Source organism: Thamnophis sirtalis, unplaced genomic scaffold (assembly GCF_051295495.1).
Source record: "Thamnophis sirtalis isolate CommonGarterSnake01/CBP01778 unplaced genomic scaffold, rThaSir2_p1.2 scaffold_3, whole genome shotgun sequence".
Lineage (NCBI taxonomy): Eukaryota > Metazoa > Chordata > Lepidosauria > Squamata > Natricidae > Thamnophis > Thamnophis sirtalis.
The window spans coordinates 122041672-122065996 of record NW_028261383.1 but is presented as its reverse complement, the minus strand read 5'-3'; the positions used below and the strand labels follow the sequence as shown (position 1 = coordinate 122065996).

The window sequence follows — 24325 nt, the reverse complement described above, 5'->3', positions numbered from 1 at the left end:
CCACTCCTCCTCCCCTTGGTGTATTTCCACTATATGTCAATGTACTTAACTTATCCTATTTTTACAGAGAAATTAGAGAAAAACAGTATACATGTGAAGTCACATTGCATTGAGAACTAACACGTGTCTAGCCTAATGTATACCCCTCCCTCCCTCCACCCTCCCCCAACCCCCCTCCTCCTCCCCCCCAACTTCCCAGAACCCGTATACAGTATAGATTTTTAACAAACACAATCTAAAATCTATTGAGAAAAAAGAAATAAAGAAATTAATAACATCTCTACATTGATCTTAGCTTTTTCTTGCTGAGCTAACTTTAAACAATTTAAATCATTCCTGATCTTAAGCATAGGCTAACTGGAATTTCTTGGTCCCGTATTTATTTTGTATATAGTCAATCCATTTTTTCCAGTCTCGTTTATATCTCTCATTTGAATGATCTTTAAGATATGCCGATATTTTAGCCATCTCAGCTAAGTTTGTAACTTTCACATTTTGTAAAGTTTCATTGTATTTTTGTAATTGCTTATTTGTGTTTATTTTGGTATTTGGATTTTTTAGAGGAAATGCATATATTAAGATTACGGGTGTGATGACAAAAAGCTTAGAAACCCCTTTTTGTATGTTTCTACAGACTAGAATTAGTTCTATCTAGAACTAAAAAAGAACTTAAAATTATACTGGCTGGCAGGCCCCAATCAATCAGGCTAGAAGCTTGTTGCTCGCTTTAGTCTGGCAGGTTTATTTTTCCCCTTTTTAATCATCTTCCATTATCTTCAGCTCCACCAAGAGTTTCCTGCAGTAAGCAAAATAGTCCCATAGCACCTCCTTCTTTTCAACACACTTGAAGTAGCATCTAAACATTTAATTTTCTCAATCTTTTCACAAAACTAGTTTAGCTCAGGGTTGCTTTATAACCTAGGCACAGTTTCTCATTTGGCTCAAAAAATCGCTTGGCTGTACCTGGCAGGTTGAAGGGTGCATTTCAAAAATCATAATGCATCTCTTTTGCCTCTTTAAAAAAATGCAGAAATTGTCGTCAGTTCCCCCCCCCCCAAAAAAAAGAGTCAATGTTATAACCCATTTATTATCTTCTGCTTTGGGACACAAAAGTGGTGCTGACCTTTTGGCTGCAATTTTGCCCTCTAGTTTATTATGCCACAAATAGGAATAAATAGGCCTTTTCATTTGGATTTGAAAATCCTCCTGTTCTAAAGCAGGAGGATTTAGGATCAGGGTCTGTTCATAGTAGCACACTTTGTTAGCATTTTTCATATACGTTGACATTACTAATTCAAACTGAGTCGTATTATAGACAAACTTTCACATTAATTTGGATACTTCATTCTTCCATGGAGCCAGTTCACCCACTGAGCTGCTGGTTATTAAATATAGCAGACAGTTAAAAAAAAAAAGTAAAACTTGTATCCGCCTAGAATATTACATTGAGAAAGTGGGAAATCTGGCTTCAATAGGTACTCAGATGCTCCTATGAAGACTTTTGGATATCTGTTCAAATGCTGTCTTCTTGCCTTTGCTAGCCCCCAACTTTTTAACACAACCAAAGCAGCCTTCACAAAAACTGGCCTCTACTTAGTGTATCTGAACTCCAACAATTGCAAGCCAAAATCCATCTGAGGTGTTGAGGAATGGAGTCCAATGCACTCAGGTGCTCGCTGAGATTGTTTGTTGCAGGCATTTCATTACCCAATTAGGTAACACTTATCCAGTGCCAATACATCTGGACTCCAATGCACTTTATGCCAATACATCTGAGTCCAATACATCTGGAGAACATCAGCTTGAAGAAGGTTGGTCCAGACAAGTTACTTAAGAGGCATCTGGTTTTAATTTCACTACCGCCAGAACTGGTAGATAAATGAGACAAACATGTTGATATTCTTGTACCAATTTTGTGTAATGCAATTGCATAAATGTAATTCTTAACATCACCTGGAGATGAGAGCTGAACTTTAATCTGACCTTCATCTTGAGTCTTGATACTTTTTTTCTTCCTAGGCTGGATAATTTCATGCATTATATTTGGGCTGTGGAGAAGACTTTGGAGGAAAAGATCATGGATTGTAAAAGGCAGAAAAGTCTATTTCCTACTATCTACACCAGTGATGGGATTCAGCCAGTTCGCACCTATTCGGGAGAACTGGTTGTTAACTTTCTAAGCAGTTCGGAAAACCGGAAATCTCATTTTGTTTTCTTTCCCACTTTATAGGGCTAATCCTGTAAGGAAGGCAGGAAGGAAACATTCTGATGTTGTTTCTAGCCTAATATTTATTGCCCTGCTTACAGAAACTGCCTCTCAGGTTAACCCTTATTACACTGTAACAGCTAAGGTGAAGCGCCCATTGACCTGAGTGACGTTGAGTTGGCCATGCCCACATGGTCACATGATCACCAAGCCACTCCTACCCAGCTGGTCATTAGGGCAGAGAACCGGTTGTTAAATTATTTGACTCCCACCACTGATCTACACAAACATTTGCTTGTAAAAATCCTGGTTTACATCAGAATGAGTCTATTCTATCCAGCTATTAGATCTGTTTATGGTGGTTTAGCTTTGAATTGCATAAAACAAAAGGTACCAGAAAAGGAATGCATTTGATGTGGAGGGGATGGGATATTGACTGATTGAACAACATATGTGTAATTTGAATTTTTCATCCTCAGTGCAACCTGTCAATCCCTCAAGATTTATTACATTAAGAAACAGACTCCAGAAGAAATATTGGAACTCTATTTTATTGATGTAGGCTACTTTAATACAATCTTGAAAGCCTGACTGTGTTTTTCCTTCTCTCTCCACTATGCCCTGTTGAATTACAGTGGAGGCACTCAGCTTCTTTCTCATGTTTCCTCTATTTCTTGGGCTCAAAGCAACCCTTGTTTTGCAACCATCATCACCTAATTTCTTCAAGGTCATGTCCATGGCTTTCTTCCTCAGCCCAAATATGTTAGGGCTCCTGGCCTGGAATTTCATGTTTGCTTTAAATCAGTGGTGAAATTCAGCCAGTTCTATCCGGTTTGGGTGAATTGGTAGTGGTGGCGGCGGGAGGCTCCGCCCACCCACCCAGATGTCATTATGTCCCATTTTTGATACTCTGTGCATGTGCAGAAGGTCCTGCGCATGCGTGAAGGTGGGCACGGTCATATTTGTGAACCGGTAGCAAAGGTAAATGGATACCACCCCTGCTTTAAATTCAGGGAATTGTAGTCCCAATACCTCTGGGTGTCACTAAAGTTAGGAGTGTCCTATTATAAGCATATCACTGTATAAATAATTTGGTGATCACTGTATTCTCCTCAGTCCTCTGAGTTCATTTCCTAGTTTTTATAATTAATCTTCCACTTGGTATTAGTTTCCTATGACAAGTTTGTCAGAGTTAAAACACGCAAGTCCCAAAAATTGCTATAGAAATTTACCGTAAAAATGATGATGAGACTCTTGCTTGCTGATGCTATTCTGTGAATGGTATATTTTCTATTTGAAACTGGTTCCACCGCCCTGATTTCAACAGGTTAAACCTTCTGCAAAGAAGTTCCTTACAAATCAAAATTCATGCATTATCAATCCTCAAATGTCTTCTTTCCCAGCTTTAGTTGGTGAGATTTCTGGTGAAAGAGCATGGAATGAATGCTAAGATACCCAGAAACATGTAGAAAACTGGGACTATATAAATATTTCTCTACAACTATCTAAAAAAATTGTTTTCCACTTGAATGTTCTTCTAATATTGCTGTGTGATCAGGATTTTGGTAATATACACAATTCACATTGCTGGATTTGTCCATCTTAAATTAATTTGTTCTACTGTGCCCTAGAGGGACAATAGGGTAAGATTTCTTGTAAAATAGAACAGTTTTAAGCAGTCCAGATCTTGAAATATTTTCCAAAGTTGTTTGAACTTGTGGAAAAAGTGACTGAGAACTTACACACAGCACTTTTAGCTTACTGTCACAGGGATCAGATGAAGCTTTGGAACATGGTTTATCGCACACACATTGATGGCCACTGAAAATTTGTGTGGTTTATGTCAGAGCACATTACACATGATCTGGTTCTGAGAGACGTATCCATCAAGTTGTTGTCATGGACAGATTAACTTTGGAGTTAATGTTTCTAGGGTTAACCAGAGCCACCAGCCATTGCAGCAAGGAAGGGACAATTATGATGGCCTAAGGCGCCTGATAATTCCCCCTTTCCTCAGCAATCTTGGGGCAGCTCTGTCGAGTGCCTGATCAGTCTCTGGAACACAGAAATAACTGGGAGCTGGACAGGATTGTCCCAACAAGTCTCTCCTCAATTGCCAATCATTGGTTGTCCAATGGAAATGGAACAAAATGAAGATATGCCTGGAACCCAATGTGATTGAATAAGAGCTCAATTTCAGCTCATTCTGTGGCAATAAAAGTTGGTGAAGTGGAATTACTTCTCCGTGCTTAGTGCATCTGTGAAATGTCTGCTGCTACACTATTTAGAGTGACCCAGATTCTATTAAGGGAGGACGAGGCCAGAGGAACCAATTAGTATAAATTGTGATTATCTGACTGAGCATTTCATGTATAAAATCTCTTGCGTTCACTTCGAACTGGGAGTGAGGTTGATAGAAGCTTTTGAAATGAGTGAGAGGGGGATGCTTTCTGACATTACCTGGGAGATTTTTGGATTTGTGGAACTTGAGGAAATGGAGATCTCTACAATCTAAGCTTTGCTACTTACGAATTGAATTCTGCTGTACCTGGTTGGTAAAAGTAGCCAGCCAGGAGATAGAGATGGACTCAGTCAAGGCTTCTATAAAGAAAGGCCCAAGAGACACTTCCCATGTCTCAGGAGTAAATGTGAACTGGTTATGAAGCACCCAAAATGAGATCATGGCTGTGTATGTGGCCATTGGAACTTCAAAAACAGGTTGCAAGTACCTTTTTGATGGTCTGTTATAACTTCTAACAGGTGCAAAACAACTGCTCATTAAGTGAGGACTACTTGTAGTGAAGCTGGAATTACATAGCGTTTAGATCCATAGCATCCTAGATTATCCCAGGTCTGGGCATAGTTTAGAAACTGCTTTGCCCACTCTCAGGAATGATCTATGGAGGGACTTGAACAGAAAGACTGCAGCTGTATTTGGTTTTTTATTTTTTATTTTTTTCCTTCAAGTTTTTTATTTTATAACATATAAAAATTCCATTTTTAATTAAATAGTGTGTTGTCTGGGTGCAAATAATTTTAGGAAATAATAATCACAATGTTTGCAAACCATATTATTATTAATAATAATAATAATAATAATAATAATAATAATAATAATGTTTACTTAACCATTTTAACATACTTTCCTTATATCATTGATCCTTTCCATATATATTTCCCTATTTCTAGCTCCTGTTTCTGTCAGCTAACCATCCAGTTTCTTTCTTTTCCTTAATTGTAAGTGTTAACCTGTTCATTTCTGCACATTCTAGTATTTTTTAAATCACATTTTCATCTGTTGGGATATCTTCACTTTTCCATTGTTGTACAAATATAATTCTATCTGCGATCAGTACATGTAAAATCAAATATGCATTCCCTTTATTATACTTATCCAGTAAAATGCCCAACAAAAATATTTCTGGTTTCAAATATTTCAAGTGTTTGCTTTTTTAGACCTCTCAAGACCTTTTGGTACTATCAATAACAATATCCTGCTAGCTGCCTATGACATTGAGAGTTGGGGAAACCATGTTATAGTGGTAGAGTAAGCAGAATCAATTGGTAATTGACAGGTGTGGGAGAGATGAGGTCTTTATAAAGGTTATGTTCTGGAATGCCCCAGGATTTGGTTCTTTCCCCTGTCATGTTTAACCTTTACAGAAAACTGCTGGGAGAGGCCATCCACTGCGTTGGGATGAGGCATCACCAATATGCTGGTGATATCCAGTGGCAAGTCTCCACCCCAGACCCAATGTGAGATTTGGTGGAAGTTCTGATCCAGAGCTTGGAAATTGTCAAGGTTTGGATAGAGAGAAACAGGCTGAAGGCTCAATCTAAACAAGTCAGAGTGGCTGTAAATTCAGAAGTTTACTGACTCCAATACTCCCCCCCTCCGCAAAAAAAGGTCAGGCTTACTGTTGGAGGATCCTCCTGCCGCAGCCCATGTAATGGCTAGCCACTCATGGTACAAAAATCACAGTCTGCAGGAATTGCAATAGTTGTTAGTGTTGTCCAGCAAGTACAACACTGTTGGCCATTCTCTTTAAAGCCCAAATATCTTATCCACTATCTTTAAAGTCTTTGGGACTACTAGGAATCTAAGAGGCTCCCTTCCCCAGATAGAGCTTGCATTGCCAATCCAAATAGTCAGCAGGTGTTTACTAAGGACCCAAATCTACCAATAGGTGAGGTGAGGGAGGATCCAATGACGAGCTATCTCCTTGGGGACTCCCCTCCTTTGTAACAGCCTGTCTCCCAAATAAAAAATAGCATTCCCCTCTCTTAGCCATCTGGAAGACAGCAAAGACTTGGCTTATCTGGAAGGCTTTCAGGGGCTGGTGAGCACCTGCCACTTTGATCCATTGTACTCAATTAAATAATTCATTAACTCATTCAATGTTAATGCAACATTGATGATTGTTATTTTGATATATTGTTATCCATAAAATAATAGTCTACTAGGATTCAGGCAGTGCATAACTCGCACAAAGAGAAAATTCAAATAGGGAGAAGGAAAAGAACAGATCCCGAGAACATTGTTAGCACCCTTTAAGGTCTCATGGTTTGGAGGAGGAAAAATGGGATAGGGAACTTTGCCAACAAAACTCAGTAGCCCCCCCCCCTCCCCTGCCATTTTTTGAACAAATGGTCTAATCCAGAGGTTCTGACCATTCTGGAGAACCAGTAGTGGAAATTTTGAGTGGTTTGGAGAACCAGTAAATACCACCTCTGACTGGCCCTGCCCCCTTCTCAGCCTCCTGAGTCCCAGCTGATCAGGAGGGAATGGGGATTTTGCAGTATCCTTCCCCTGCCATGCCCACCAAGCCAAACCCACAGAAATTTTTTTAGTAACATTTTTTGAATCCCACCCCTGGTCTAATCCATTTGTATATTGAAGATGCTTGAATTCTGCTAGCACAGATCAGAGAGATACTCCCAGCTGTTCCCTGAATTCTCTGAAAACAGTGAACAGTGAAGACAGACTTGCAAACACCAGCATTATACGCTCTTTCAAATAGTGATCCACAAAGAAATCTGACCAGAACATTCTGAACCAGATTTTGTTTCAAAATCTTTTTTTCCCCTGCCCAATCCTCCAAACGGCTAGGGCTGGTATAAACACCGAAATGACTTGATGGGCCACACCTTGGTCCTTTTCTCAAGCATATTGTTGGGGTCAGTAATGATGATATGAAAGCAACTGGCATTATTGATTGGCAAGGCCTTTCCTAGAAATGACAGGAGGGGATACACAGTACCGTTCCATGCATCTTTCAGGTGTGTTGTCCCTAGAAGTTACAAGATCTTTATTTGCAGAACAAAAATGCCAGAGAATCTCCCTGCAGCCGCCACTAGATGGTACCCAACTCACAAATTCCGGCTGAACACTCTTTCCCATCCTGGTTTGGAGCAGCGCATCCTTCACAGATGGAGACAGTGCAGCCTCTTTGCAAGACTAAAACTGCCTGCTTTGGATGGCCAGGATGAGACAAGGTAGCTGCCTGTCAGGCAGGGATGGAGCCAGTCCTTTTCATGACAGCTTTAGCTCTGGCTGGGAGTCACCACTCAAATAGACAACAATCCTAGGGAATGGCAGCTTTCTGGAAGTGCTGAAGGCAGCTTGGAGAAGGGAAGGAGGCAAGGCTTTGCTGGAGGATTTTTGGTTCAGGTGTAAGCAGAGAGAGTCTGGATGTGATGAGAGATCCCATGAACAGAAGGGGGTCTAGATCTAAGGGTTGCTCACCTGGGCATTGGATTTAATACTTGGAGGAAAGGGAAGATGTGCTTCTTGTTACAGCCTGTTTCCAAAATGTGACTGGAACCCTGGAGGAGACACCCCATCATCCAGCCTCCACTCTTGTGCATGCAGATCTATGTCTTTGGAAGCAACCACTCGTTAAGAGGCAAGCAGTCAAGAAGGCAGAGCTCCTAGCAGGGAAACTGATCCTGATCCTGTTCCCTTTGTGCTTATGGACTTCTTGGGTTGATTTTTGCTGGACAACCTTCACCTGTCTCTCACCATGAGCTGTTCCTAAGAACTGGGATCGGATTTCCTGAACGTCTGCTTTCCTTCCTTTTGGTTTTGCTTTTTTTCCTAAAAGAAAAGTTTGAATCATGATCACAGTGAATTCAGATGGGAAAATAATGGTCAGAAGATGTCTCGTCACCTTGAGGCCTTTTAGGTAAAGTTCTCCTCTACCACTTCCTGGGTGTGTGCAATTAGAAGGAAAAGGGTGGGTGGGTGGCGGCTTCAGAACTGCATGTGGTCACCCCTCTTTTTTCCTGATGTGATAAACCCTACAAGATGAATGCAGGTAGCAGAAAGTAATTTGTTTGAGACTCACCTGAAGTGTGGACAGACAGAGTAAGTGGGTGGCATAGCGCAGTTCGTTTGGAATTTGGGAAGGATTCACCAAGGGGCGGGCAAGATGTTGTTATTAAACTTCCTTGTTATATAGATTGTTACAAACTAACAGCTGGCATTATTGTAGATAATCTTGTTTCTCCTCTTTTACTGGGATAATAAGGATAGGTTATTTGGATCAGGTCTTTCACGTCAGTCTGCTTCAAAAGAACGCTGCTTGTCTTCTTTAGAGGCTTTTGTCAGGTCCTTCCTCTGCTGCTCTCCCGCTCCTTTCTCCTAAAATTAGTTCACAGGATTTGGAGCTTATTTTCTGGCTGCTTTCAAATGGGACCTTTTTTTTTTTTGATTGCACCAAATACAGGATGAGAAATTAAATAGATGGCAGCAAGCATGAGTGAGAACCCCAAACAATGATCATCTGATGCACTGAGTTAGCATTTTCCAACCAGTTTCAGATTTTCTTTGTAATGTAATGTAGGTAATGTATTTATTAATGTATGTAGCTTCTCCCTCACCATAGAGACTCTGGAAAAATTAAAACCAGAAACAAAATACAGTGTAAACAAAATAAACTTACAATATACTACATACCTGCAGTAAAAAAAAAAAGGACACCACTTCAGTCACTAAGTCCACAACTAACAACCAGCCAATAGGGCTAACTTAAAAATGTTTAAGTTATAGTCTTCAGGGGTTTGGACACAAATGTGCCACAGTGCTGTTTTTATTTGTCTCATGTAGCAGAAGGCTGCTCCACTTTAAGGGGTTGTTGGTGAACTTTCAGAATGAGCAACAAGGTCAATTAAAGAAGAGGCTCAAATGAAGCTGGAATCTAGGCATGCAATGTATCCCATGGTATTACAAAAGAGGCCATAGATTGGAACAGGGTGGGTAATTGTAACTTAATTCATTTCACAGGTGGAAGACCTGTCTGTATGTGAATGCTGACAATGGCGGGGTTGGCAATATTCTAAAAATAATAATAGTCAGAAGAGCCTAGTTGGCCTTGGGTGTAGTGCTTAATCTAGACACAGGAATGTACAGCTCTTCCAGAAATTTGTGGACTATAGTTCCCATCAACCCCAGTCTGTGTAATCCTTTGTGCAGCACATTGAAAGCTGAAATTCAATAACTCCCGGGAAGCCACAGGTTTCCTAGACTTTACCTAATGAGAAAACTATCAGTAATCTTTTTTAAAAAGTGTGTGTGTGTGTGTCAACAATTGTTCCAGCTGCCCATTGGCTACCCAGGTCTCCCATCTCATGACAAATAGTCCCGAGGAGTAAGAAATAGCGGTAGGACAATTCTCTACTGCAGCTTGTCTCCCAAGCTGTTCCTGGCTGTTTAAAGAACTTCAGAAATTCTAGTCTGGATTGTAGTGAGCTGACAGTGGGTCCCATCTGGTGCTTAGACCAGACTGTGGCCAATGTAAGACCCAATTTGTCATCACTTTGCTTCCTCTCCTTCCCAGTCCATGAAGGCAAACCTTGTTGGCTGGATTCTGTGTGGATGAGTCTCCCAGTGCTTGCCTTTTCCTTGTAATCATTATTCTATCCAAATTAATCCCCGAGGCTTTCCTCTACTCTCCCGCCCCCTGTTTGCATAAAGGATGGGATACTTTCACCTGTGCCACCCTTATTACTTTCTTTGACATTAAAACCACCTTTCCCCCCTCCCACTTGTGGTAGCATCCAAGCTCTGATTCTACAATAAATAAAACAATAGGGAACAGGTTGCTGCCGATCCATAGCAACTTTATAGCAATGAAGAACTATGAGTTCAGCTTCATAGAACAGAAGTGTTCTTACATTTCAACTTAAAGATGTTTTTTTTAGAAAAGGGAAATGGAAGCTCTATAGGAATGGAAACAGAGATTGAGAAAGCAAAGAGTTTGTGCTCCACCCAACCTGGACAGAAATCAAAAAGTGTGCCTACTGGACTATGTATAGTTGAATGGAGCAGGAGCTTCTAGAGGGGAAGATTGTTCTTGATTTAACAGCTTCATTGTTGTGTTACTCAATATTGCAAAAAAGAACAGAAAAACTCAACAGCTTGACGGGATGAAGTGATAGAGCCCACATTCTGCAGAGGAGGGAGAAGGCTGGGCACTGCAGCCAATCAGAGCTGGGCTTCAATTAAAATGGAATGAAGCTCTGGAGATCCTCTGCTCTGAAGGGCATAAGGTCAAAAAAAAACCCCATCAGTTTTGAATGAAAGCAGGAAAGTTCAGTTGTGGGATGGATTTGCAATGGGCTGGGAATGGGAGAAGAATGACATCATCCCTTCCGGCACTCAGGAAGCAGTGAGAAGCCTGCACTGGTGAAAGGCCAAGTAGAACCTGAGGATGAGTCCATAGATTATAAGGGCACACCCAGTGCCTGAAACAGGAGACCACTGATTAAAAAAAACTAAGGTTCTCAGCAGATTTTTTTTTTACCTATGTTGTCTTGAAAGGAACCCCAACAAGCTCTTGCTTTTAAGAGCTAAAACTAGGTGTGATCCTTGTTTAGGATTTCTGCTTCATAAAACCAAATAGTATTTGACTGCTCATATATTAAAGATTGGAGACTGGAGTCTTTAGAGTGTTTGCTGTTCACTTGATCATTTCCCCAAAGATAAAGCTACTTCAAGGGAGAAAAAAAATGTACAAGTCTTTTTGGTTGTGGCACCCTGGAGTGCTCTTCCCAAAGATATTTGCTTGCCAGTGGTGTAAATACTTTGGCTCCAGGTGTTTGTTCAGCTATTTCGTTAGGTAAGTTGGATGTATTTGATAATAATTTTATCTGTTTTTCTGAGTTTCCACCATCATCTTAATTGCTGCATTATTCTTGTAGGGTTTTTGCATATTCATTGTTTTTCTTATTTCATTGTCTGCTGCTCTAGGAGTTTTTATTGGAAAAACAGCATATACATCTTCAAAATGCTTACTTGGAGGGGATGTACCAGTAATAATACCAGAATACAATTAAAACATCATTAAATATCACTATATTACGTTGTACTTGCAATGAGATAGTGTAGAAATATATCAAGCAGATAGATCCAGGGCAATCTACTGATCTGGAAAAAAAGCCTCCTTCTCTCTCACCACACACACATTCACACGAATAATTCTTTCTTGTAGAAAAATTACAATTGGTTCTTGTGCCTGCAGTACAGAGAGTAAGAATTTCCATGTGAGATGTTCTTGTAAACTTTCTTTGAAATTAGCTATTACTAGATTTCCCCAATTTGTTGCTGTACAGATGTGCTGGATGCTTTGGGGCTGATAACAAATTTGATCAGAAGGCAGCAGATTCTGGGAAAAAACTGATATACACTATGATAAATGTTTAGGGCAGCTGTCCTCTTGACAGAAAGACATAATGCAAAGCTGACTTCAATGGAAACATGAAGTTTCCAAGTGGACACACTGTTTAGAGAGATACGGCTCAGATTCTTATACATCCAAAATGTAGACTGAGAAGTGCTTGAAAATACAGGTATGATGCTTATTGGTGGACTATAGCCAGAAGCAGCAGCTTCTTCTGTGTACATTTGGTGACAAAGCCAGATTTGTGTTATGTAGAACAATTCCAACATGATGTCTTCTTAAGCATGAACAATGTGAATGCAGAGAGGGCTAACATCATCCAAGGATGTTTGTCAGGGAGCTGTAATTGGCTCTGCTTCCCTGTCAAATAAATTTTCCTGGATTCACTTCAATGATGCACCTTCCTCCCCATCACTCTAACAGAAAATGCCAGCCCTGACTTTGCTACGGTTGCAAAATAAAGCCACCGACATAAATGCAAAATGAGTCCTAACGTGGAATGCACAGCAAGGCTAGGAATGGGGTTGAAGGAGGCCTTCTCTTGGTAGCAGGTCACCAGCTGTGCTGGTTGTGTCAGGAAGGATCTGCAGCCATCAGTGGGAGCTGTCACTTTTTCTCCTGTTGAATGACACCCAGCTTAACAGCACTGTAGAACTTGACTTAGCAGGTCGAGCTAAAAGATAGCAAGTGGAAAGATGTCAGGGCCAGACTCATTTAGTGGGCCAGTTTTAGGCCCTTGAAAAAGTTAACATTGTGAGCCAATTTTTGCATCGCTTGGTTTTCTGGCGCTTTGAAATCTATACTTATGCATGAAGGCATTAATGTAGGAATACTTGGATGGAAGTCAGAATACAAACTGAAGAAGTTCATTTTATCCCTATCATTTTGATATAGTAAGAACCTAACACTCCTATTAGGAACCCATGAAACAGTGGTGAAATCTAATTTTTTTGCCCACTGGTTCTGTGGGCATGGCTTGGGGGGATGTCATGTGACTGCGTGGGCATGGCCATTTTCCACTTTTTCCCCCCTCTGCCGGTTCAGGTGAATTGGCAGGACAAAAATGCTTTAAAAAGTGAAATAAAGACGATCTGACAATCATGCAACCCAGCTATGAGCTGCGTGATCATCAAAAGCTCTTCCCCCCCCACTTTTTGAAGAATTTTTTTCCCTGCCTATTTACCCAAACCGGCAGGAAAAAAATGCTTTAAAAAGTGGGGAAAAAAGTTATGATGTTGGAACAATTTTTTTCACGTTTTAAAGCATTTTATAAACTACTGGTTCGGGTGAATAGGTAGTTAAAAATTCTTTTAAAAGTGAAATAAAGAGGGTCTGACAATTGTGCAGCTCACAGCTGAGCTGTGCGATCATTGGAAGCTTTTTTTTTTTTTTACTATCGGTTCCCAGAACCAGGGACAATCATCCCTACTGGTTCAGCTGAACCGGGCCAAACTGGGAGGATTTCACTCTTGCCATGAAAGTAGCTTCACTAAGCAAATAGCCATAAGAAACATTTATGTAGTACTAGAAGCCAAGAGGAACATACGTGCCAAATTTCAAGTTTGTAGGCTTTACGGTTCTGGAGATTTTGTGATGCTGCATGAGTGGCATCACGATAGATAGATAAATAGATAGGTAGGTAGATAGATAGATAGATAGATAGATAGATAGATAGATAGATAGATAGGTAGGTAGGTAGGTAGGTAGGTAGGTAGGTAGGTAGGTAGGTAGGTAGGTAGGTAGGTAGATAGATAGATAGATAGATAGATAGATAGATAGATAGATAGATAGATAGATAGATAGATAGATAGCATACAGAGGACTTGCCAATTCACAAATTGCTGCTGTGATGGAGCAATACACCCTCTTCTTTTTATGACACCTTTGTTTTTTTAGAGAAGCCATTTGATATTCTCTCTCCCTCTCCCTCTCCCTCTCTCTCTCTCTCTCTCTCTCTCTCTCTCTCTCTCTCTCTCTCTCTCTCTCTCTCTCACACACACACACACACACACACACGGTCACCAATATATTACGTTTTGTAGGAATTCCTCCAGGCCCCACATAGGCTGCATAGGTAATTTCTAAAGAAAGGTAATTTCAAAATACTGCAGTAGTTAAGATATTAGCCAGGGATTGTTCATATGTTGATATGTAAGTTGACTCTTAGCTGTGGAAGTTCCCTGTGTGACATTGGGCCTTTCAGCAAAAAGTACCTCACAGTGTTGCTAATTTGAGTTAATCTTGAAGGAAAAAAACACACGATACATACCTAATAAACACATATAACCACAAAAGGAACAGATTGACACCTTTCTTTGCAGCATGCCAGTGTTCCATTCATTTCTTCTTTTTTCTGTAATCAAAACATACCAGAAACAAAGTCAGATGGTTCATTAGGTTAAATGTACTTCAATTATTCTGATTGGTGTAACACACTCTTCCCTTAAACTTGTGTATTATGAGTGGGTAGCATAAACAATCGCTAAGGTTGTTGGAAAGAGTTATAGGAAAACACTGGAGGGTATTTTTTGTAAGCAGTGGCAGCCAATTTTCACATTTGACCAAATTGAAAGATGTTGGCAGTAGCCCCAGTTCTATTATTACCTAATGCTGATCTTTAACATACTATGGGATAAACTCTTTTTCCTCCTTACCTCTCCTAAAATCTTTGCACAAGGAAGCTTCTACTTTCCCCACCCTTCCCCTTTGACTAAAGCTTAATATATCTCCTGTGATCCATTTTGAAAGAGCCCCCATATGGCAAAACTAAGGCGTATTATGATAATATTATACTGATACTTTTATTTCCCTTTCCTTCCTTCCTTATTATTATATGCACTCTTTTTCCTGATTTAAAGAGAACTGATTGTTTTATCTGGATTGACATTTAAGGAACCATCTGTATTGGCATTCTGTATTTCTCCAAATGAAGGGAGAAGTCAAAAGAATGCCCTTGTTGTGGCTGTCAACTAAATTATCCAAACTCAGTCTATGTCTCTTAACATTGTTCAGATGAGCAAGCTCTTCCACTTGTGCAGTGGTGGGATTCAAATAATGTAACAACCGGTTTTCTGCCCTAATGACCAGCTGGGTAGGTGTGGCTCAGTGGTCATGTGATTGGGTGGGCGTGGTGAACTCAACATCTCTCAGGTCGATGGGCGCTTCGCCTGAGCTGTTACAATGTAATAAGGGTTAAGCAGAGGGGCAGTTTCTGTAAGCAGGGCAATAAAGATTAGGCTAGAAACAACCAGAATGTTTCCTTCCTGCCTTCCTTAGCCCTGTAAAGTGGGAAAAAAAACAAAACAAAATTTATTCCAACAACTGGTTCTCCGAACTGCTTAGAAAGTTAACAACTGGTTCTCTCAAATAGGTGTGAACTGGCTGAATCTCACCACTGCGACTTGTGATGCTTTTACAAACTTCCTTGGAGAAATGTTAGGAATTAAGAAAATGTAGCAGGAAAGAAGTTCAACCATGATCATCTGGTTGTTTTAGCTTCTTAATTGTCTGATCATCCTGTTAGCTTATTCTAGTTTCCATAATAGAGTATAACCGCAGCTTCATTCTACTAAAATGTTCATGCTTTTTAAAAAATTCTGTAATGAGATTCTGTAGAGACTGGGCAACTGCTATTTTTTTCCCCTTTTCACTTAATCATGAAGGTTTTCTTTTCCCCCTCCTCACTCCTCTAATGGTTTTAAGTAGTAATTAAAGGCAGTGTTTAACAATCACTTCTTGCTAAATTATAATTATGAGAATTGAAATGCATAAACATGCTTTTACATAATAATGAGTTTCTTATCAGCGGGAAGAGTTTAAAGAAACTTTGGGGAAAGAAAAGCGGAAACCATCCAAATAAGCCTTCCTCATCTGGAGTTCCATGGAAACCCTCAAACTTGGTGAGACGTTGCTGTGTGTGTGGGGGGGGGGGAGTGCCACAAAATATGGTGTGGGGAAAAAAATTCTCCAATACAATGTCTTTTGAACTTCATTTGCTGTACATAGGTGGGGATTTTTACCTTGCACAACTTACTGATCACACTCACATATTGTGAGCTGTAGATATAACAATTTTTATGTAGGGGGTCTCTGAGATCTAAACATGAGACCTAATCAAGAGTTTGTTCGGGATAAGAAGCTTGAGAAAGGGTCAGCTCCACTAAAAGATAACTTCACAGGAAAATTAGAACTACCCTTTGAGATAGGATAGGCTATAACAGGGTGTCAAAGCCTGCAGGATGCTTAAATCTGGCCCACAGGGCCGGCCTGGAAATAACAAAGGACTGGCCTGTGGTGCCTCTTGCAGCCAAAATAAAGTTGCTCGGATTCGGACAAAACTGGACTCCAATTGCACGATACCAGCTGAGGTACCGGGGGAAGGTCTTGAGCATACTTTATGGATTGAGTTTCAATGTGCTTCTCCTGAGGAAGTGGACAAGGCCATGGGAGCGGTGAGTGCCTCCATCTGTATACTGGACCCGTGTCCTTCCTGGCTGGTCTCGACCAGCAGGGAGGTGACACGCGGCTGGATCCAGACGATTGTTAACACCTCTCTTCGGGAGGGAACCTTCCCGCCCCTCCTAAAGGATGCGGTGGTGAGACCCCTCCTGAAGAAACCATCTCTGGACCCAGCCATTTTGAGCAACTATCACCCAGTCTCCAACCTTCCCTTTGTTGGGAAGGTTGTTGAGAAAGTGGTGGCCTCTCAACTCCGATGGTCCTTGGATGAAGCCGATTATCTAGACTCCTTTCAGTCGGGCTTCAGGCCTGGCTACAGCATGGAAACTGCTTTGGTCGTGCTGATCGATAATCTCTGGCGGGCCAGGGATAGGGGTCACCCCTCTATCCTTGGGCTCCTTGACCTCTCAGCGGCCTTCGATACCATCGACCATGGTATCCTTCTGCGATGGTTGCGAGAGGTGGGAGTGAGAGGCACCGTCCTTCGGTGGTTCTCCTCCTACCTCTCGGACAGGTTGCAGTCTGTGTTGGTCGGAAGGCAGAGATTGACCCCAAGGCCCCTCAACTACGGGGTGCCGCAGGGTTCGGTCCTGTCCCCCCTCTATTTAACATCTACATGAAGCCACTGGGTGAGATCATACGCCGGCATGGGGTTAAGTACCACCAATATGCAGACAATACGCAGTTGTATCTGTCTGCCCCGTGCCAACTCAGTGAAGCAGTAGAAGCGATGTGCCAGTGCCTGGAGGCTGTTAGGGTCTGGATGGGAGCAAACAAGTTGGCACTCAATCCAGACAAGACCGAGTGGCTTCTGATGTTCCCTCCCAAAGATTGGCCAACTATTCCATCTCTCAGGCTGGGGGGTGAAATTATACGCCCCTCAGAGAGGGTTCGCAATTTGGGAGTCCTCCTGGATCCCCAGCTGACTTTAGAACACCATTTGTCAGCTGTGACCAGGGGAACCTTTGCCCAGGTTCGCCTGGTGCACCAATTGCGACCCTACCTGGATCAGGAGGCCCTTCAGACAGTCACTCACGCCCTTGTGACCTCAAGACTGGATTATTGTAATGCGCTGTACATGGGGCTGCCCTTGAAGAGTGTTCAAAGACTTCAGTTAGTCCAGAACGCAGCCGCGCGAGCGATTGTGGGTGCACCCAGGTACACCCACGTCACACCTATCCTGCACTGGCTACCCATTAGTCTCCGAATCCGCTTCAAGGTGCTGGTCGCTACCTATAAAGCCCTACATGGCATCGGACCTGGGTACCTGAGAGACTGCCTCCTGCCGATTACCTCCCATAGACCGATCAGATCTCACAGGTTAGGTCTCCTCTGGATCCCATCCGCCAACCAATGTCGGCTGGCGACCCCCCGGGGGAGAGCCTTCTCTGTTGCAGCTCCAGCCCTCTGGAATGATCTCCCTGTCGAGATCCGGACCCTTACGACCCACCCGGCTTTTCGCAAAGCCACCAAGTCCTGGCTGCTCCAGCAGGCCGGGGGGCTGTGAAACATCCAGCCCCGTGGAAATTGTGAACGTTGCGGTTTTGTTTTTAAAGTGTTGTCTTTGTCTAGTCTTCCCCCTTCCCTTGTCTATTGTGAGCCGCCCGGAGTCCTTTGGGAGTGGGCGGCATACAAGACAAATAAATAAATAAATAGATAGATAGATAGATAGATAGATAGATAGATAGATAGATAGATAGATAGATAGATAGATAGATAAATAAAATGCCTCCCCGTGCCATGTTTTTGGCAAGGACAGCCTCCTGCAGCATTCTGCTGGCCAAAACGGGGTGTGGGGGCACCATTGTGGAATCATAATGGTGATTCACTAACAACAATAATCGAAATTGCTGGTTAAGCAGCACAGTCACATGACACTGTGTTTTACAATTGCATTGCATAGCAACAAAAATTCTGGTCCCAATTATAGTCATTAAGTGAAGACTACATGTACAGAATGACTGATTCAGGCAATGAAATTCTCTTTCTCATATTTAATTACATTCATAATTTTGCGGGAAGTGTGCTTCTCACTGCAGTCTGTGAACCAAGTACAGAAATCAGATGCTCATGGACCTCCTCATAGTGAAATGCAATATTCTAATTGGTCAAAATTTCAGTTCAGTATTCTTAAGAGTTTGTCCCCTTCTACTAATATAACAGTAGCACTTAGACTTACATACCGCTTCATAGTGCTTTATAGCACTCTCTAAGTCACAGGTGTCAAACTCGATCACTTCACGTGACATCATGTGACGTCATGTGACATATTGTGACTTTTTTGCCTTTGCGGAGCAGGGGTGGGCATGGCCTGCATGTGACACATCTGGCTCGCAGGCCACCAGTTTGACAGGCCTGCTTAAGTGGTTTACAGAGTCAGTATATTGCCTCCAACAATCTGGGTCCTCATTTTACTGACCTTGGAAAGATGGAAGGCTGAATCAACCTTCAGCCCGTTCGAACTCCTGGCAGTGAGCAGACTCAGTCTGCAATATTGCATTCTAACCACTGCACCATCACGACTCTTAATCCAATAATCCAGAAGTACTCTATCTCACACAATCTGTTAAATCATGATATGGTTTGGTTGACTTTACTCTAGTATCTATGTAGCTGTAACTATTGGATTGTGAGCATGATTGCTTGAGAAGTCTGGCTGCTGAGGGCCATACATCTTAGAGCTACCAAGGCTGACACAGATTGTACTAGAGGAAGCTTCTCTGGTCTTTTCAGAGAAAGAAACGTCCTCTGTAAGGAGAGTATAGAAATTAGAAAACTACACCAGCATTTTGCTAATATTTTAATTCTATGACATCAAATTGGCATAACCCTGAGTGTTTTAACAAACCATGCTCTGCTTTGAATAGGATGGTGGGTTTTTTTTTGTATTTTCTTTGTAGGAAACCCCCTTCCCCCACCTTACATTAGGAGGTTTAGATATAGAAAATCAAATGCTTCATTTAAGATTGCCAGAACTTTATTCTGAAATGGGATGAGATACACAGTATGTATTGGAATGATACAGATCTCAGAACAGAATAGAACAGAATTGGAAGGGACCTTGGAGGTCTTCTAGTCCAACCCCCTGCTTAGGCAGGAAATCCTACACCACTTCAGACAAAAGGATATCCAACATCTTCTTAAAAGCATCCAGTGTTGGAGCATTCACAACTTCTGGAGGCAAGTTGTTCCACTGATTAATCTCAATGGCTTTGCTCAGATGGGATTTCAGTGGTCATATTGCTGAGCCAGCTACTGGTAATTAAGGAAATGAAAATCTAACTCATTTAGAGCATATGGGGATTATCACTAGGTAGAAGAGAAATGGAAAAGTAACCAAATTTAATTTGAAACCTGGACTCAAACCAGCTCTTGTTTGGGGAAGAAAAAAACCCAGTAATGAACTAAATCTGCTGTGTAGTAAAGGAAGCTCTTTGCTCTAGTAATTTTATTTTCTTAACTGAATGAGAATGTTACGAATTGTCCTAAATTGAAATTGCCACTTATGTGAGAAAATTGATACTGGGTTCAGGTTTTCTCCCCTGGGTCAGTTGAGAGCCTTCCATTTGGCCAGCTTTCGCTAAGCCCGGGGGCACTTTCATATGGCTGCCATCATTCATTTCCCCAATTCTCAGAAGAAGTTGGAAGACATGATCTGTGATTTCTTCATTTCTCCTGGCTTGTTGGGAAAAAAAGAGAGAGGAAAACCACTGTTGTGTCCATAACAGCTGCAGATGCTGCTGCAACTAATAATTTCTTTACTTCTGCTTCACACAGAAGGGGAAAAAAGGGGGAAAAATAACTCTGTGCTTCTTTGAATAACCTACTCAACTCCTGGAAAAGACGAGGGAAACCTGGAAGCTGCTTGTCAATTTCACCATTTTCCATTTTTTATGGGCTACAGAATAGGACATCACCAGATGGCCAGAAAAATCAGAGAGCTGCAGTAAAAATGGGATTGGTCTGTCTGTAGGACTTTGTCTACCATTACCAGCCTATTTCTTGTGTTCCTTCTCCTGCACCCCATTCCATCATAACCTGATAAAAACATACATTTGACTGATGTCACAAAGGGAACTAAAGCATAAGAAACACTTTTGTGAAGGAATTCTGACCCCTTCCTTCTGTTTACATGCTACAAAGATGCTCCCTGCTCTGTGCAGGAGACAAAAGAAGATGAGTTGGCTCTTGATAGTCCACCATTTCAGCCTTGCATTAAAGCAGCAAGGACCGTAAAATATAGCCATGTGACCTATTGCCAACTGATCAGGCTAGCACAATTGTGCAAAACTGAGAAACCCAGCATAGCAATGCTTTTTGCATGGTAAAAAACAACAACTAAAAAACCCCACCCCAGTAAAGGAGTCCCTGCAGATTTTACTCTGCTAAATTGTTGCCGACAATAAGGGGCAGTGTTTAGCTAATCTCTATTTCAAGGCCTTTCTGCCAGTGCTGTCGGAAGACATTTCCATAGTCATGTGGCCAGCATGATGTCATGGAGCATTGTTACCGAAGTGGTACCAGTGATGGGTTCCTACTGGTTTGGCCAAACCAGTAGTGGTTTGGTGGCATGGGTCACTGGAACTGGCAGTGACCCAGGCTTACCATGCCCCTAAACTGGTTCTCCGTGCGGCACCATAGGCGCATTCATCTTGTTTTTTACTTCTATGCATGCACAGAGCAATTTTTATCGCACTGTGCATGCTGGCAGGCGGGTGGCGTGGCCATGAGCGAACTGACAGTAGTGACTGCCAGAACCAACACTTCAGTGGTACCTATTTATCTTCTTGCATTTGCGTGCTTTCGAAATGCTAGGTTGGCAGGAGCTGGGGCGACGATGGGAGCTCACCCTGTCACGTGGCATTTGCTTCTCAAACCTGGGCTGCTGGCTTTCCAGCCAAATGGGTCAGCATCTTAACTGCTGAGCCACTGTACTCCCCCCCCCCAAAAAAAAACAGAATGAGCCACTCTCAATCCCCTGGAATGAATGAACAAGTGTAATGGATGTTACATAACTTGCAGTAGGTGCTATTGACTTTTGTCAGCTCAAACAGGGCAGTACTGTTTTAATACCTGTACAGCTATATTGTAGAGGTTTGAAAGCTGTCTCACTCCTGGCTGCAGATGGGCTGAAGATAACCACCACAGGGAAATGGCAGAAAAAGAGGTTGCCACAGATTTTTCTGCTATGATTAAGTGCAAGTGGGGGAAGGCCTCAAATCTTAAAAAGTGTGTCATTTGTAATGATATATGTCAATTGAATAATTACATTGCTACACAAAGAACCCAAATAACGCTATTCATGTCAGTTTGTCACTTAAATCAATTAATGACATTGTTACTCAATGCAAATGGTATATGTTTATGTTAGGTTACATTATATTTAAGGGCCCCTTAATTTGATTCAAATGAAACAAATTTGTCTGTTATTTGGGGAGATATACAAGGGAAATGTTTATTGCATTTTTTTCAAGCCTGAATCTGACCGGGTTGCTTCTATCATGGGTTATTCTGACATGAATTCAGGTTGACACAGTTTGGAGCTGAAGGGGGAAGTGGAGGTGGATGGAGTCTTCAGTAAAAACAACGTAGTTAACTGAAATTCATGTGAGAATAACCCTGTCACAGCAGTCTGCGAAATGGGTCTCTGTTAAAGTGAGACATTACTCTATTATTTTAGTTTGAAGTAATTAAATGATATTTTTGAGATTTATAAGAACTGTGCAGAAATGTTTCAATAAGGTGCATCTATGCAGGACAACATGTCTACCTCATGCTGACAAATACTAGCTTTCTCTGGAGGAGAAGTTATCTGAAATAATATTCACTGAAATCATTTATGGATAATGTAGAAATATTTCCATCTACTGCTCAGGTATAATGTTTCTGATTGGTGTCTTCTTTCTTTTTTCTCCATTTAGGATATTTGTGGTAGGCATTGGATTTTTCACTCTCTGCTTCTTAATGACATCCTTGGGAGGTCAGTTTTCAGCCAAAAGACTGGGAGACTCTCCATTCACCATCAGGACAGAAGGTAACACCACAACTCATTTTAATTAGAGGTTTCCAGTTTGACAGCCCAGAGAATTAACTCCCTTTAGTAATTTTGGGAAACATGGCTGGTGAAGAGAGAAATATGGTTGCCATTTAGCACCAAGAAATGCTGTTGGAAGCAAGTAGAGGTGAGCTCCATCAATGTGTGGTGTGCTATATGGTCAACTGCATCCTTAATTGCGCCTAACTTCAGGAGGGTTCCAAACACATACAAGGAACAGTATAGGAGCTACTGTATGTTGGATCAAACAAAGAGCAACTCAGCCTTTGGTTTCCATAAGAACTAACCAGGTAGTTCTGGGAAGATCACTATTAGGGCATGTTCACAATTCTACCCCAACAATATTAAGACTTATGCTGCTCTGATATTGGAATAATACATGTCCATCCTGACTTAACTACCACGACTTTTCCTAATTCATTCGCAGAAATTCCCAAACTAGTGTCATCCCTAAATCTTGTAAAGGTAAATCCCATATTTAAATTTTGTATGGCATAAAAACATTCTTTTTCAGTACACATTTCTCGCCTCTTAGCTGCACCTGCTCTATTAATGTTTCTTTGTAAAAGACAAAAAAAAAATCTCCATGTAAAACATGATCGTATATATCACAATAAATACTGCCCTTTGAATCCCATACCAGGTTCCAGATAGAAACTATGGGAATTTTTTTTAGCAGGACTAGATTGTGTTCAAACGGAAGAAGGAGGGTTATAAAACATAATTTCAAATGGAATTGAATAAAATCATAGTAGGTTTAAAGTTGATTTAAAGGTTTAAATCAACCAAGATTATACCAGCAGTTCCCATTCTGCAGTCTGAAGTTTACTGGTGAGGGCACTGAAGGGGATCCCTGTTGTGGACGTATACATACTATATATATGTATATAGTCTTGCAAGATTTTGTTATTATCACTTCAAACTTCTTAAGAACTGTTGGTTGATGTTGAATTTATGTCTCATCTTTCCTCCACAAATCCAAGGCCACATCAATAGAACTCTTTTACTGAGTTTTTCCCACAGCAAAACAACAACAACAACAACCTGTGAGATTTGATAGAGAGGGAGTGACTGACTTAAAATAATTTAGTGAACCCAAATCACCTTAGTTCTATTCCAACATCTTAACAATACTTTTCCCAGGAATACCAGAATCTTATCAGATTTTGAGCAGGATTTCCTCCACTGAGAGAAAATAAATATTGTTGATGGCATAATGATGTGCCTAAGAGAACAATTTGGACATCTTGGGTTTAAACCAAGTCAAAATTGTAATAGACCAATGTTACTATTTAATGTGTTGTACAGTACTAAATTCTTCATGGGCTGGCCCTGTCCTGTCTCAGACAACACAATCACAAATATCCACAGAGGTGGTTGCAACCTTTACTGAGAAGCCTGTGAAGCAAATGAACAAGCAACAAAGGAAATGTGAGTGCAAATGCACAGAAACCCACACAAAATCAAGCTCCTCAAAGTCCAGCAAGTTTGCCTTGAGAGAACTCTAACTCCTAAACAGCAGTCAAAAGAGTGGTCAAGAGAAGCCCAAGCGTCCAAACATTGTAGATGGGTCATCAGCAGGCCCAGAGTCAGGAGGTTTCAAATTGGCACAAGAGTCTGGATAAAATGGTCAATTGTTATCAATGGAAAGGCTTGAGCTCTAGCAACCTCAATGTTATTCCTTTGGAAGTCTTTGCTCTACTCTTCTCTGCACATGGCAAGTCCTTGAACCAGTGTGTGTGTGAGCATTACTTCATTCAGTAATCAGGAAAGAAAACCAATGGACTCCATTTGAATTGAAATCAAGTGTACTTTTACTAATTATAAATGAACAATTGCAAAGCTAAACTGAGTCTGGTTAATTAGGCGCGAAAGCGGATAATATCAAGTACAATTCAATCCCCTCCCCTTGGCACCCCTGTACAT

The 24325-nt window shown here is 41.3% G+C and overlaps 1 protein-coding gene across 1 annotated transcript in view; it reads left to right on the top strand.

The window, feature by feature from the left end:
• Window positions 1–7601: 7601 nt before the first annotated feature.
• Window positions 7602–24325, top strand: part of MGAT5B (alpha-1,6-mannosylglycoprotein 6-beta-N-acetylglucosaminyltransferase B) — a 267796-nt gene continuing 251072 nt past the window's right edge. The window contains exons 1-2 of the mRNA XM_014059247.2: window positions 7602–8391; window positions 22266–22378. Coding sequence (XP_013914722.2) covers window positions 8324–8391; window positions 22266–22378 — 181 coding nt within the window. The 5' untranslated portion in view covers window positions 7602–8323. The remainder of the gene's footprint in view (window positions 8392–22265; window positions 22379–24325) is intronic.